The sequence below is a fragment of the Nerophis ophidion genome, linkage group LG02, assembly GCF_033978795.1.
Source record: "Nerophis ophidion isolate RoL-2023_Sa linkage group LG02, RoL_Noph_v1.0, whole genome shotgun sequence".
Classification (NCBI taxonomy): Eukaryota; Metazoa; Chordata; class Actinopteri; order Syngnathiformes; family Syngnathidae; genus Nerophis; species Nerophis ophidion.
The window spans coordinates 9,092,284-9,108,871 of NC_084612.1; the positions used below are offsets into that span (position 1 = coordinate 9,092,284).

The following is a 16,588-nucleotide window of genomic DNA, read 5'->3' on the forward strand; positions in this document are numbered from 1 at the left end:
AAAGCCATTTATCAACAACACCCAGAATTGCTGCTGGCTTCGCTGGACCCGAGCTCATCAGAGATGGACTGATGAAGAGTGAAAAAGTGTTCTGTGGTCTGACGAGCCCACATTTCAAAATGTTTTTGGAAACTGTTGACGTTGTGTCCTCTGGACCAGAGGAAATTAACCATCCGGATTGTTATAGGCGCAAAGTTCAAAAGGCAGCATCTGTGATGGTATGGGGGTGTATTAGTGGGTAACTTACACATCTGTGAAGGCACCATTGATACTGAAAGATACATACAGGTTTTGGAGCAACATATGTTGCCATCTAAGCAACGTTATCATGGACGCCCCTGCTTATTTCAGCAAGACAATGCCAAGCCACGTGCTACAACAGCGTGGCTTCATAGTAAAAGAGTGCGGGTACTAGACTGGCCTGTCTGTAGTGCAGACCTGTCTCCCATTGAAAATGTGTGGTGCATCATGAAGTATAAAATACCACAACGGAGACCCCAGACTGTTGAACAACTCAAGCTGTACATCAAGCAAGAATGGGAAAGAATTCCACCTGAAAAGCTTCAGAAATTGGTCCCAAACGTTTACTGAGTGTTGTTAAAAGGAAAGGCCATGTAACACAGTGGTAAAAATGTCCCTGTGCCAACTTTTGTGCAATGTGTTGCTGCCATTAAATTTTAAGTTGATGAGTATTTGCAAAAAAATTTAAAACAAACCTCAGTTGGAACATTAAATATCTTGTCTTTGCTTTCTATTCAATTGAATATAAGTTTTCTGTTTTTATTCATGATTTACACAACGTGCCGACTTGGGTTTTGGAAAATAAAAATGCCGACTATTGTGTGACTATGAGCGAGAGACAAAGAGAGACGTGATGAATAGTCAGAAGAATATGTTTAATAAAAATAATTAAACCTCAGTTTCCTCTATAGAACTTCATAGAAAGTAATCCAATAAATTACAAATGTCTTTTTTTTTTTTCTTCGTCTCTTAAGACTGACACTTTCCCTCCCTCCCTTTCAGCCCCGTCTTTTTGCTTTCCCCACGACAGAAAATTAGTTTCGACTACACAGAGCACAACTTTTGCAAATATTACTCAAGAATGAAAAAAATTACAGGACAAAGACTGACCGTGGTGGTGACATCGAGGATATCGTCAAGCTTGAAAACAAAATACAAAAACAAAAAGCACTGATGCTGGTTCTGCCTCAGTGATGACAAACTTCCTGTACAGCAGTAGTGAGAGCGCTGGACTTGTCGCCAAAACCAAAGCGGAGAAAAAAAAACCATTAAAAGAAGGATCGGAAAGAAAATAGAAAAATACCTTCCATGTTAGCCATGCAGGGGTTCAGTCTCGGTGCGTTCACTGACCGTGGGAGAGCGAGGCTACAGCGACACCTAGCGGGGTGATGAACTAACAGTCCAGCAGTGTCTGGAAAAACATAGAGGAAAAAAAAAAAAAAAAAAAGGTACTTCGGTTTGATTGACTTCCAGTGTTTGCGTTTTTGCAGTGTCAAAAAAAGATAAGGGCACTTCTACGTCTCGGAAGTTCAAAAAAACAAACAAACGAGAAAACAAAAACGTACACGCTAGCGTAAGATCACTCAAGCTAGTTCGGTGCTGCGTTCCAAAGCAAAAAAGTGGAAATATTTAGCGCTGGCGTCACACACGACGACCTGAAATAAATATCGGACATTCCAACTTGCGTGATAAGGAGCAGAGAAGTGGAAGATCGTATTCTGGAAATGGCAAGATTTTTTATTTGTATTTTTTTGAGTCATTTTTTCGGAAGCTAAAAATCGTCGGATGGATAACAAAAAAAAAAAAAAATTGTATCGGGTGAGGTCGCGCCAGCCGACAAGCATGAACGGAATCTACAGCTTGAGTGACATTCGTTAGCTGCCCGAGTTATTGCTCACGTCCGACGCACCTTCTGCAGAGCCCACACTAATCATAGCCCCGCCCCCCAACCATCAAATATATAAACAGCTCGCCTCGCGTGTCGATCCCCCCCAAACCCCCCACCACCAGAATAACAATAAAATTAAATCTTGACGTAATAATTACAATAATGCCTTTTTCACGGCGGCTGTGACATGCAGAGTGTCCCCGAACAAGACGGTACCTTGTCAACAAACACCGAAATAGCATTTCTGTGGATTTTTTCAGTTTTTTTTCTTCTGGAATTTTTTTTTTTTTCTCATCTTTTATTACACAACAATTTGGTTAGTTATTTACAAGTAAAGAAAACGCTAGGTGCTGGCAAACAAAAGCCTCCGTACATATGTGAATATATGAATACATTTCTCGGAGGGGGCGGTACATAAATAGATTTGGAGTCTAGTTTAGTCCTCGTCGCTGGAGTCGTCCGAGGAAGAGGAGGAGCTCCCGGACTCCGATGAGGACGACTCGGCTTTTCCTGAACCGCTGTTGTCTTTCTGCTCCCCCGACTCCTCGTCCTCGTCCTCATTGTCGTCGTCGTCTTCCAAAGTTTCCTCCTTCGCCGCCGCTACGGAGGACGACGGGGGGGCTACGGTTGGGGGCGTAGCATGGAGCGGGGCGGGGTCGGCGGGAAGGTTAAGGCCTGGAGTGAGAAGCATCCCTGGGTAGAGCATACTGGAGAGTAACAAGGGGTTGAGCGGGGCGGCGGGGGGGCTGGAGGCTGCCGAGGCACTTTGGGCGCCGCCGGCGGAGGAGGCGCAGGGGGCTTCTGTCCATTCTCCTTTGGCGTGGGCCGACGACTTGCCGGCCGCGTCGCCGCCGTTGCCGCCCCCCTTCTCCTTCTTGTCCTCCTGGCCGGTCTTCCCGGGCAAGGGGCTGACGCCCAGCAGGTTGGGCATTCCCGCCATGCCGGAGAGCATCATGGGGAACATGGCGGCCAAGTTGCTGGCAGCCATGTTGCCGGCGTCCGACGGCAGGCCCATGAGGCCCGCCGTGAGCTGCAGGGACTGCAGGCTCTGGAAGTTCTGCTGGAAGGCCTGCAGGCTGCCCAGGTCCATGCCCGCCAGCAGCCCGTTGGCCAGCAGGGGGTTGAGGCCCAGTGAGGAAGACGACGGGCTGGTGGTCGTCGCCGCCCTGATGAGAGGGTTCTTCGGCCGCCGTCCTCGACGACTCACCTCCTCAGGAACGATGGGACCGGTCAGGATCCTGTCGAACATGCCCTCTGGGAGGTAACCCTGAAAGAGGCCAGGTGGATATAGTCCTCAAATAGCTTTACTCAACTGCAGGGGTGTCAAACTCATTTTAGCTCAGGGGCCGCATAAAGCAAAATCTGTGCACACTAGGGGTGTAACGGTACGTGTATTTGTATTAAACCGTTTCAGTACGGGGGTTTTGCTTTCTGCCTCTGTCTCAGCAGCAAGCATTTGTACCACCCACACAACCATCTGATTGGTTACATACAAAGCCAATCAGCAGTGCGTACTCAGAGCGAATGGAGACACTGCTTCAGCGTCGAGCAGATAGGTCTTTAGCAGGGGAGCAACGGACTCTCCCCAAATGATAATAAACACTTCCAAGTCAACTACTCTCTAAACATCACTTTGAGCCCTTTGACCTTCTAGAAACTTAAACTGCAGCTCAGCTCACTTGCACTCCTGGCTTTAGGTGAAGGCTAAATAGCTTTTAGCGTAACGTTAGCTCATTTTGCTGTGTGTGTGTGTGTGTGTGTGTGTGTTAGGGGCAGCAAAGCCCTGTCTGTCTGTTATTTCATTGAACTCCATGGTGTTCAGGGATGAATAGTCTCTCCTATTGCTGTTGTACTATTTTTTCAGCTATAGTAACATTAATCATTAGTAATGTAGCAGCCTAGTTTTGAATAGCAGGGTCCCTGCTATCACATGTTGATAAAAATATAACATTTACATAATAAAAGTCAACTACAGGCTTCACAAATGCTGTAATAAATTAAGCATGATGAATTGACTTGAAACTATTTAATGTCACACTTTTTATATGCAGAAGAAAGGTTTTGTCATTTTATTTCATCAAAGCAACAACTTAAAGCAGTTTAATGTGAATTAACGTGGGCAGAATTATTATAACGTTCCCAATGTTAAAAAGATAAAGCCATTGTTTACAAATTTGGTAAATAAATAACCAAAAAATTTACATTTTGTTGTTTTCTTACTGTAACGAAAATGAACCAAACCGTGACCTCTAAACCGAGGTCCGTACCAAATCGAAATTTTTGTGTAGCGTTACATTCCTAGTAAACACCATTAAAATCATGGCATTAAAACTATAAAATGAAGACAACTTCAGATTGTTTTGTCTTAAGTCACAGGGGTGTCCAAACGTTTTCCACTGAGGGCCGCACACTGAAAAATCAAAGCAAGCGTGGGCCATTTTCATATTTTTTATTTTAAAAACCAATACAATATATGTATAATAAATATACTTAGGCCTCCACTCAGTTATGATCCCGGGGACCCCAAAAGGTTTTGGTCAAAAACAATATTAAAATTGTGTCATTATTCAGTATTATTATTTTCATTATTATTCAAGTTTTAAATCTTTAGATCAACATTAAGAAGAAAAATGGAAAAAACACAAAAAATTAAATATTTTCACCGAATAACTTTTTTAGGTGGAATATTTGAGATTACATAATAATTGGAGGCTTATTTTTGGATTTTGATTTATTATTATTTTTTGAGCTATGGCACTTAAAAACAAATCATACTAAAATACTTGGGGATCCAAAAGTGTCCTACTCATTAAAGTGTAAAAAAAATAATTATACTTTTTTTTTTACTGTTTACTTTTAGCACAATAATCTCGAGATCAACTTCAGATATATCTGTCAATTTTAAGTTTTATTGTAGTTTATGTTTTATGTTTGTTTGTTTTAGGCCCTTCTTTAAAAAAACAGCTCAGTTTTTTATATGGCAGAACACAAAATATGCAACATTTTCCCCAAAAAATATCTCAAAGTGGATTTATTTAATGGGACATAATTGAAGCCTTGAATAGGTCAATAATTCCAAATGACATTGATTTTGATTCATTATTATTTTTTTAAAGAAAGAAACAGCCTGCATGGCAGCTTTGTGTTATTAAAGCATTGCAACATTTTCTTGTTACATTTCACCTGTTTGCGCTTTTATACCACTTTTTATGTGTTTTATTTTTTCAATTGTATTTTTAAAATGTGCCTTGACCTGCAGGCCTCAAATGGCCCTCGGGCCGCACTTTGGACACCCCTGTCTTAAGAGAACAAACACATACTGAAAATACTACAATAAAAATATAGAAAAAAATACCAGCAGCGGTAAAGTTCGGATCCATGAAGGAATTCAGAAAGGGAATGAATGTTTATAACTGAATACATTTACATATGCAGTAAAAATTGTTTTCTTTTATATTATTTTTTTGAATGAATTAACGTGTATAACAACCCTTTTCCAAAACATGATATGGAATGTGAGATATAACAGGACAAAACATACATTTATCATTTGTTTTCAAAACGCTTGCAAAAAGTAGGACCCCAAACATTTACCGTGGGACCCCATTTTGAAAATTCCTAGCGCCAAGACTGATGGGAGTATTGGTGCGTGCAAAACAGCAGCAGCCGGCTGTGGCCTGCGGGCCGGTTCTAATACTAATCAAATATCATCCCGGGGGCCATAGATTACCTCACACAAGTGCATCTGATTCAGGATAATACAGTGGAGTGGAGGAGGACTTTTAAAGGCGGACTAACAGGTCTTTGAGGGTCAGAATTCTAGCTGATGGACAGGTGTTCAAATACTTATTTTCAGCTGTATCAGACGAATAAATTGTTAAAAAATCATTGATTGTGTTTTCTGGATTTTTCTATTTAGGTTATCTCTCATTCTGTGGACATGCACGTACCGTGAACATTTCAGACCCCTCCATGATTTCTAAGTGGGAGAACTTGCAAAATAGCAGGGTGTTCAAATACTTATTTTCTTGAATTTAATTGCTATCCAGTTGTTTATCATTACATTTCTGAGGCTTATTTGCAGGTTGCAATTGTAGTCGCAAGTAGATGGCAGTAGTGTATAGGTGTTTTTTTTTTCCCCCGTTGCACCCTAAAAAGTATTAATACAGTAGGTATTGCACTTACTACGCACCAGCTGTTTGATTGTAGCGTGCGCCTTAGTTGTAGTTTTCATTAACAAATTTGGAGGTGTTTAAATCGCCATGTATATTCGCTAATGCTAATCAGCAGCATGTCAGTAGCAAAGCCAATGTATGTTAGCATCAAGCTAGTGCAATTTTGGAAAAGTTGAGCCTTACTTTACTTACGGGCAGTCAAAGACTGGCTTTTAGACCACCAGTCCTGCTCACATTAACAGTACCAGATTGGTATTTGGCAATCAGATGATACCCTAGTGGGTATCGTCTGATGGCTACCACACTTTATGCTATGTTACACAGATTTTGATAAAAGACTGTTTAATTTTTATCGCACTGTTAAAATACTGTAACTTGACAACATTGCACACTGATTTGTAACCTGCACTTTCTGTTTCTATTGCACTTGTATTTGAAATTGTTTTTATTACGCAATTTAAATATTATTTTGTCATTTTAATTATAAATGCTAATTGTGCCATACAAGGACTAGGGATGGAAATTAGCATGGTGCAGCCATCGTTTTATTGTAAGAGAAACAAATACAACTATGTTGGTTTACTTTTGAAAATTGCTGTGTTGGCTTTGGAATTTCAAACTACTTAAAAGTAGTTTGGCTGAGTCCGCTCTCAGTGCTGCTGGAGTGATCGACAAGTGCTGAAGTGCGTTAGAGCTGGCTGTTAGTCGGCAACCGGGCTTGACGTCACACGCAACCCACGTACCGTAACATGACACCACCGTTTTTTACGTGAATCAGTGCCTGGAAGTAACGGCAGGATTCGGTCGGTGGCAAAAAAAAGTAAAGAATTTGGTACTCATACCTAAGTGCAATATATATTGTGTGTTCAGGTGTGCATGTTTGTGCTGATGTTGTGTTCTTTAAAGTGCATCGCCAGCTAAACATCCTCATAACATCCAAGACTCACCGACTGCTTGACAACATCAGCCCACTCGGGCGGGACTCCGTACTCCGGGTTCTCCTGAAGGAAGCGGCACAGATCCTTGAGCGGTGGCGCAAAAGCTCCGCCCACCTTTTGGTAAAAACAAAAAATACAAGCGGTATGAAGGAAGGAGTTTCACGGGAAAAAAAACATACTGTCAGGCTTATCCCTGACAGTTTGGTTATGTTTTAGTTTTTCCTTTGTTTGTCTTTGTTTCCTGTCAGCGCTTTAATTTTGGTTATTTTCTGCTTTTCTCCCTGACCGCTGTTTTCCCTCATATGCGGCTGATTGGCACCTGGCCACACCTGGTGTCAATCAGCCGGATGCTATCGAAACCTGCTTTGTCCTCCAGTCAGGTGCTGGTGTATTGTCTATACGACTTGTCATTGGCGATGTCATTGTCATTGTAGCTGTAAGCTGTATGCTGAATCCGGATAGCTGTTAGCTGTCTTCTAGTTCCTGTGTTCATGGTATCCTGTCTCCGAGTTCCAAGTTTGTGTTTTGCCTTAATTTTTGAACATTAAATCATGTTTTCCTGGACAAAGCCTGCCATCTCTGCATCTTGGAGTTTGTCACAAACACCTTGTGACACATACCTCATAGTGTACAACCTGATTTGCAGTACATGAACATTATTACATCTGAAAAACATGCATCCATTTTCTACCGCGTGTCCCTTTCAGGGTCTCGGGGGGTGCTGGAGCCTATCTCAGGTGCATGAATATTACAATTGAATGTAACCACTGAGACACCCTTGGCTTGCCATAACATCAATGTGACAATACATAGAAATACACACTCGTTGACAACCACAATGTATTCTAGCAATTACCATATTTTCCGGACTATAAGGCGCACTTAAAATCTTTTTTTTCCTCAAAGCTCTAAGGTGCGTCTATTGTACGGAACATTCCTGTTTTGTTTACCGACCTCAAAGCTATTTTATTTGATACATGGTGAAATGAGAAGTGTGACCATTAGATGGCAGTCAAACATAAGAGATACGTGTAGACTGCAATATAATGGCAGTCACACACAAGAGATATGTGTAGACTGCAATATGACTATAGTAAACAACACCAACATTTTATATGTTCCATTGAAAATATAGAACATTACACACGGTGCTCAAAAATATATCAAAATGTTTTAGTACGACTTTGATAATAAGGTAAGAAATATCTGGCGTTTTGTTTGCAATATAATGCAAAAGCAACTTTTCTTAACTTCTGGTACCTGCTAATCTGTATTTGGGATGTGCATAAGTCCTGAAAAATTGCGCGAGTCCGCCTTCGTAGACACCATAGTCGATAAGCTTCTTCTTTCTCTATATCTTCTTGCTATGGGACGGACATTCATCCTCCGCTATTGCCATTTCTAACATAAAGTAATATAAAGTTGTTACTTATATCTGCCATGAAAGCGCTAAAATATACCGGTGTAGTGAGATTACATTATTCACCCAAGGAATTTTAGTTATTACAGAGATCCGGTCAGACGGTTTTTCATGGGACATATTTCTGGCGGATGCTGCACTGTTATTGATTTAAGTAAAGTCTGAATGTCATTAAAACAGTTAGCTCCATCTTTTGACACTTCTTCCACTCCCATCCTTGGACGCTACAACAAAAATGACGGGGAGTCCACAAAATGGTGCATCCGGAAGCCACTGTCAGAAAGCGGCTTGAAGATGATGTGTATAACATAATCTACACAACATTTTGATTAAAGAACCACCATTACATGTTATTTGGACCATGAGGAAGTGTTATCAATTTAAAAAAAATAAAAAAATGACTCCTTTATTGCGCCCTGTCATCGCCTTTAACTTTAACTTTAATATGAAAAAAGATTGAAAATAGACCATTCATCAGCAGTGCGCCTTGTGGTCCAGAAAATATGGTATCCTACAATTCACAGGTGTTAACTCAAGGCCCGGGGCCAGATCTGTCCCGCCACATCATAGTATGAGTGGTGAAATAGGGTGAGCAAATTAAGTGCTACTATGTCCCTTGCAATAAAGCTGTGGTAAGCATGGTATCGGCCAATGTCACTCATGGATGATCGGTATCGGACCATCCCTAATAGAAAGTAACACACCTTGCGGGCATTCCTCCTGTTGATAATCTGCACTCTCTCTTCCCCCGTCAGGCTGTTGACGTCGATCTTGTTGGGGTTCCTGCAGCGATGCCGCTTCTGCTTGGGCCGACCATCTTGGATGTGGAACTGCAAAGGCATCTTGTTGACGCCCTGCGCACAAAAACAACAAAGTCAGCACAACGAAGTAGTTCAGGTATGAGGCGGTCAGGCCGCAATGCTCACAGGGATGAAGGCTCCCGTGTCCGCCACAAAGCCCGGGTGCTCCTTCAGCCACTGATCTAGGTCTTTCTTCCTGGGAGCGTCGTCCCCAGCGAGCCGGGTGCCGTCTTTCAGGTTGATGACAGGAACCCTGCTCTCCATGTCCTCCGGAGCCAGACCCATGCTCGGGTTGTAACCTGGCATTGGAGCTGTGCCCACTTGGCCGATGCCGCCCCACCCAGGAAGCGGCTGGAACCACAGGGGAACACCAGGTTTGTATCATGCCCATGCATCAATCAATCAGTTCAGTCAAGTATTGTACCTGATCAGGGGCTTGACTCCTGTTCATGAACAGCAAGTCCATCCCCTCTACATTCTTCCTCCTCCCCCTGCGCCGCTTCACCACCGGTTGGCCGTCCAGCACTCCGTTTAGCCTCATGGGACCAGCGAGACCTGAAGGCACTGCAGAAGAAGCGGCGCCAAATGAATCCAACAAGCTCTTGCTGCCATCTTGTTGTAAAAAGACACTGTACCGTTCTGGAAGCTGCACTGTGGCTTGGTGATGTCGGCCAGGCCCGTGTCTGAGGCGCTCTGCAGGTCGTGGAGCCGGGCCAGATACTGCTGCTGGGCCTGGGGTCCCTCCTCTGCATCCAGGGGTCTCTTCAGAGGTAGACCCTGTTTCTGGAAGGTCAGCTTAAGACCTCCCTCCTGCTGCACAAAGCACAGGGGCCACAAGTTGGACGAGTAGCTCACTCCTATGGCTATTAAACCTTTGTTTGTGGCGCCAGTACTACATTCTTGTTCATACACAAATACATACAGTGGAACCTCTGAATTGTAATCCCCTCAAAGGCCTATAAAATATTATTTTTCTGTTACTATAAAAGGCTACCAAACTGGACATATGTGATGATAGCCAAATAACTTATTTGAAATAGTAAAGTATAGGAATGTGTACCATTCACATATGAACCAATGTGGTACAAATTCCCATTACCTGGGAATCAATACCAGAACTCGACGGTACCATTTATCAGTACTTTTAAGCGTGTCAATAAATGTTGATTGTTTTATAATAACATTGTAATTTTAATGTAACATTTAAAAATGAGCTGATTATGATGTGTGTGTTGTTTCCTGATTCTTATACCATTTGAGTCTCATTTGCAATGCAGTTGCACTTCCAAGACAATAGATGGCAGTACTGTATAGGCTATCTATTGTGTGTGGTCTAACTTGGAAATAGCTTTTTCAATAAGTATTGGATGTTGAACTGCTTTAGATAATGTAAAATAAATTACACAAGAGCCATCAATCTAGGTGCTTGGTTTTAGAGAAAAAATTTAACAAATACATCTATATATTTATATTTGTCCCAATTACATGTTGAACTGAGGACATTTTGGCTTTAATTGGCTTTCCTGACTGTCAGTCACATACGTCTCATACACGTACATGCGGCCCGTTAAGCTTTTCAATCTGGCCCGCCGGACATTCCCAAATAATTTTTTTTTAGATCTTTGGGATGGAAACTGTTCCTGGCATTGTGATGTGCAGCGATGTTTTCTAGTGATCGTAAGTCTTGAACTATACAAAGTATTTCAATGGTTGTAATCTGCACTTTTGCATGATACACTAGTTACTATGGTAATCTAATTACCGTATTTTTCGGACTATAAGTCGCAGTTTTTTTAATAGTTTGGCCAGGGGTGCGACTTATACTCAGGAGCGACTTATGTGTGAAATTATTAACACATTACCGTAAAATATCAAATAATATTATTTGGCTCATTCACGTCAGAGATTAGACGTATAAGATTTCATCGGATTTAGCAACTAGGAGTGACAGTTTGGTAAACGTATAGCATGTTCTATATGTTATAGTTATTTGAATGACTTACCATAATATGTTACGTTAACATACCAGGCACCTTCTCAGTTGATTATGTATGCGTCATATAACGTACACTTATTCAGCCTATTGTTCACTATTCTTTATTATTTTAAATTGCCTTTCAAATGTCTATTCTTGGTGTTGGGTTTTATCAAATAAATTTCCCCCAAAAATGCGACTTATACTCCAGTGCGACATATATGTTTTTCCCTTCTTTAACTATACAAAGTATTTTGTATAGTTAGTCACATTTTCGCCAGCTGCGATTTATACTCCGAAAAATACAGTAGTTACTATGGTAATCTAATCATTTACTAATTTAATTAGTTACTATGGTAATCTAACTCAAAGCAGCTCAGACGAGGCACCAAGCAGTGTGGGTGGGGAGCGTTTCCACAGAGTGTCAGCCTGAAATGCGGGTGTCATGGACAGACGTGTAAGGAAATTTTTACAACAAAGTTCTAAATCTTAGCGATATATCAGATACATCAGATTGTCGGTAGGGTTTTTTTACCCTCAACGTTCATATTTCGCTGTTTATTGCATTTTTGTTGCGTTTCGCTTGATTGTAAAAAATGTGGATGGAGAGGTGGTGTGACATAAGTTGTTAATATTCAGTGTTTTATCAATCATAGTTAATATTGTAAATCCCACATTCTTTATTTTCACGGACATTCTGGGTGTCTCATTCAGTAAAAAAAAATTCAAATTCCATTACGTTTTTTTAAGGCGGTCCATCCATAACGTTTTTAGTATTCATTCAGACATTATTGTGAGGTTTTGTATAATTGTTCCTAAAAATCAGATATACCGGCTCCCAGACAATTTTTTTCTCTAAATTTGGCCCATGAGTCAAAATAATTGCCCAGGCCTGACGTACATCAAATCATGTCTTAAACCTTATGTATCAATGTGAGCTTATTTTACTTTGTTTTAGTTTTATTTGGTCCACCGGCAGACACGCGAGCGTGCAACTTATGAGGTGCACAGGTGATTAAAACACCATTCTCGTGTGCTCTGATATAAAAAAAAACACTATAGTGAAGCATTGATGTGTTATTATAGAATAAAGTCAGTGTGACGTGGGGCAAAACACACCTTCCATTAGTAGTATGCAGGCTCCCTCTAGTGGTACTTTAACTTTAATGTGCAAATAATTTTACTTGATTCATTATTTATGTGCATTGTTTTATTTTTTTACATTCAAACACAATTTTAAATGTTCAAAAGGTGTGTATTGTCACAGTGACGAAAAATGTTAAATAAAAATTCTGCCTTGTTTTTAATGAATACTTGCGCCTAGTGTGCTACTGTAGTTTAATGTTTGTCATTATGGTGGTACTAGGAAAACCACATTTTTTCGAGGTTGTTCTTTGTGAAAAAGTTGAAGAAGCACTGTAAAAGTGTGATGCACGTTACGCTAAAAAATAAAAATAAAAAGCTACTCTAAGCTAAAAACAAGACAAATGTATAGAAACACTTCTGATACAACTTAAACATTATAATTAATATTTCAAACTATTTGTGAGATATAATTCCTCCTATCCCCACAATTTCAAGTCGCTTACATAACCCGCCAAGTTTAATGACAGAGTGAGACCTTCTTTTGGCTATATACTATCTTTGTTCCGCATGGCTGTAGTGTTATTGCTCTCAGGTAATCGCAAGAAGAGAGTGAGGCACTTCAGAGACGGCAACGTGAGCGACGTAAAATTAGATTATTGCGAATAAAAAAACACAATGCTCTAGATATGACTGCAATTAATCAATTGTAATTAACGTGATAATATGTCACCCCTAACTTTGCTCTTCCAACATGCTCAGAGAGAGCTGTTTTATTTTGCCATATCACACAGCAGTTAGCTTCTTTTTACACCTGTATGAGCATTAAGAATGTTAAAATGTTATGGGTGCACAAAAATTAACATCCGGATCACAATTATTACTCATCTTAATTTTTAAATCGATTGATAATTTAAAAAAATTGATTCAAATAAAATACGTTTTTTTTCAACTTTGTTGAAACTTATGTTTTTTAGGCCACCATCATGCAACCAGAGAGAGTATTTTCTAATCTGTGACCTGTTTTGAAGAAGTTTCATTGTAATTATTACACCAAATAATACACTGCAAAAATCGGTTTGAATTGGGTTAATCTATAAGAGAGTCTGAATCGAATCGTCTCCCCAGCAATTGGAATCGGATTGAATCTTTAGGTGCCAAAATATTTCCACCCATGTTAATACAGGTGACAGTTTAAAACTGGTTTCTATGAGAGGTTCTACTGTAAATATTTGCGTTGACTGCATGTTAGTGCACGCGACACAGCAGATAGTGCCGGGTTGGCAGAAATATTAGACCATAATTGCAAGCCATGCTGCACAAGAAATGCGGATGTTAAAAGCACCAATATAGTAAAAATCCTTCCAATATGAAGCTGGTAACTCTCCTTCAGTAAAGAGAAAAGGCCCCAGTTTAGAACGTTTGCAGTGTTCTCACAACTGATGTGTGCTCACGTAATCACGTCCTTTGGGCCTGATACTAAGTGAGTGCATAGGAAAAGAGAGGAAGGCTGTTTATATATTATTTTCTCCTCTAGTGAGGAAGTCATAACCACTAATCACACCCCAAAGGAAAGGAAAGAGCAGAAGGGGTACAAAAAAAACAAAACATGCTGAACATGGCAGCAGAGGCGCAGGGGGTCCTAACGAGAAGCTGAGGGTCATGAAGAGCAACGGGAGAAAATCAACATACATCGTTCAGCTTTACTGAGAACTCCTTGTTTTCTGCAACATGCTTGGTCACCTTTGACCCCTGGGGCGAGGCCGAGGGGTCCTCACACAGGCTGCCGTCCAGGAGCTTGGTGGTGTAGAAGGAGGCCACGGCACCGCCGGGCTCGTAGACGCGCCGCGTCGCCGGCCACTTGCCCTTCAGCACCGCCTGGCAGATGCTGTCCAGGCGGTTGATGATGACGCGGTCCTGGAAAGAAGCCGTGGGCATCAGACGCTGATGGATTTGCGTGTTGAATACGAGAGAGAGAAAGCGTGACGCACCTTTGGCCAGTGGGAGGCGAGCATGTATCCTCCTGTCAGGAAGGGATGAGCGGCGCTGTTGGCGAGGCCATTTTCAGATGAATGGGGGTCCTGCGTGTCATCTTGTGCGGTGCCCAGAGACGCCACGCTGTCCTCGTCGAAACCCTTCACGCTTGGAGCAGCAGGCACTGAAAATACTGTAAGACGACGGCAGGTAGATTTTTTATCAAGTGAAATTGGAGAAACATTCTTTCACATAACTAACAATGTTGTATAAATACAGAAAGAACAGCATTGAAATTTACATGACAGGTTCTGCTTGGAAATTGGTATATACATGAATTATTCTCAAACAAAAATACTAATAGAGGCAGGGATGTGCGATATGGCCTGAAATCTGTATTTCGATAAACTGCAGCCTCCTGCTATGACGATATCTATCACAAAATATTATTTGGTAAATAAATTGTTATAGAAGTATGTCAAAATTAGTTACATCAGCTCGTTTTTAGCTGCTGACGTATGCAGTAAAGTACAAAACCCAAAATCAGTGAAGTTGGCACTTTGTGTAAATCGTAATTAAAAACAGAATACAACGATTTGCAAATCCTTTTCAACCTATATTCAATTGAATGAATGATTTGGTATAAAAGCATCTTCAATGTATTCATTCATTCACAAACAAGAATGGGGCTAGGGTCACCACTTTGTGAACAAATGCGTGACCAAATTGTCGAACAGTTTAAGGAGAACATTTCTCAACAAGCTATTACAGGGTATTTAGGGATTTCCCCATCTATGGTCCATAATATCATCAAAAAGTTCAGAGAATCCGGAGAAATCACTCCACGTAAGCGATATTACGTTCATTCAAAAAGCGATATCTGTGTGTAATGGATATCACCACCTGGGCTCGGGAACATTTCAGAAAATCACTGTCAGTAACTACAGTTGGTCGCTACATCTTTAAGTCCAAGTTCAAACAAAGCGAAAACCATTTATCAATAAAACCCCAAAATACGGCCGGCTTCAAGGAAGTGTCCCTGAGCAATAGGAGTGACACGCCGACAGCCAATCAGATAACAGTTAACAACTACCAAGTTTCAATTTCTGTCAAAGTGTACCAACTTGTCAGAATACAACATCAGCCTTCTTCTATCCAGGTGAGATGCGTGATTTATGATCTGGAATTAGAGCTGGGCGATATGTTGATGTAATTAATATATTGGGGGTTTGTCTCTGCGATATAGAAAATGACTTTATCGTGATATTCGAGTATATGTTCATACGAAGTTGCTTTTAGCTGCGGGCATTACACTGCAGGCTCTTCTCGCTCTTTCCAGTCTCCTTCTCACAGACAGCAAGCGTAATTCGCGTAATTAGGAATGACAGATTGTTTGGTAAACGTATAGCATGTTCTATATGTTATAGTTATTATAATGACTCTTACCATAAAATTTTACGTTAACATACCAGGCACCTTCTCAGTTGGTTATTTATGCGTCATATAACGTACACTTATTCAGCCTGTTGTTCACTATTCTTTATTTATTTTAAATTGCCTTTCAAATATCTATTCTTGGTGTTGGGTTTTATCATATAAATTTCCACCAAAAATGCGACTTATACTCCAGTGCGAAGTATATGTTTTTTTCCTTCTTTATTATGCATTTTCGGTAGGTGCGACTTATACTCCGGAGCCACTTATACTCCGAAAAATACGGTAGTGTTGTTTTGCTATGTCATCTTAGTGACAGCATGCACAAAATTGCACTAATAGTTTGTTTTAAAATGTCTCTGACAATTTTGCACTTTCTGTTTTGGAAATGACATGAATGTTTGTGCCATTGCTTAATAACTGTTAAATAAATACAGTTTTGGTCAATTGACTTAGTTGTAAATCACAACAGTTAAACATGTGCATATGTTAATGCAGTTTGAACAAGAATGTTTTAAAGTAGACACATAGATTCATCATACTGGTGTGATTATATGCATCAAGTGTTATTTCAAGGCTAAGGCAAAATATCGAGATATATATCGTGTATCGCGGAATGGCCTAAAAATATCGAGATATTAAAAATTTTTAAATAATAAACTTACAGGGAGCAGAGAGGAAAACAGCTGACCACCTGATAGTGTCACACAAGCTCGTGATCATGTCGCCGCTATATATAGTTTGTCTGTGTTAGTGCTTATAATAACAATATCACTTATACTTGGTTAATATTCAAATCACTAAATATAAATGGAGTATTGTTGGCGATATTTGGTTGTTTTTAAATTGGATAATATGGGCAAAACAGAGGACTTGCCAT

At 40.5% G+C, this 16,588-nt stretch overlaps 1 protein-coding gene across 13 annotated transcripts in view; it reads right to left on the bottom strand.

Moving 5' to 3' along the window:
* Nucleotides 1-875: 875 nt before the first annotated feature.
* The window catches only part of chd9 (chromodomain helicase DNA binding protein 9), a 211,538-nt gene continuing 195,825 nt past the window's right edge, over nucleotides 876-16,588 (bottom strand). For 10 of the 13 annotated variants that reach the window (XM_061877078.1, XM_061877061.1, XM_061877118.1 and 7 more), the window contains 8 exons: nucleotides 14,292-14,467; nucleotides 13,993-14,217; nucleotides 9,878-10,055; nucleotides 9,667-9,806; nucleotides 9,369-9,593; nucleotides 9,147-9,296; nucleotides 7,032-7,136; nucleotides 876-3,176 (listed from right to left, as the gene is read on the bottom strand). In XM_061877078.1, coding sequence (XP_061733062.1) covers nucleotides 2,346-3,176; nucleotides 7,032-7,136; nucleotides 9,147-9,296; nucleotides 9,369-9,593; nucleotides 9,667-9,806; nucleotides 9,878-10,055; nucleotides 13,993-14,217; nucleotides 14,292-14,467 — 2,030 coding nt within the window. In that variant the 3' untranslated portion in view covers nucleotides 876-2,345. The remainder of the gene's footprint in view (nucleotides 3,177-7,031; nucleotides 7,137-9,146; nucleotides 9,297-9,368; nucleotides 9,594-9,666; nucleotides 9,807-9,877; nucleotides 10,056-13,992; nucleotides 14,218-14,291; nucleotides 14,468-16,588) is intronic. The other 3 variants (XM_061877090.1, XM_061877086.1, XM_061877070.1) reach the window with 3 other exon arrangements.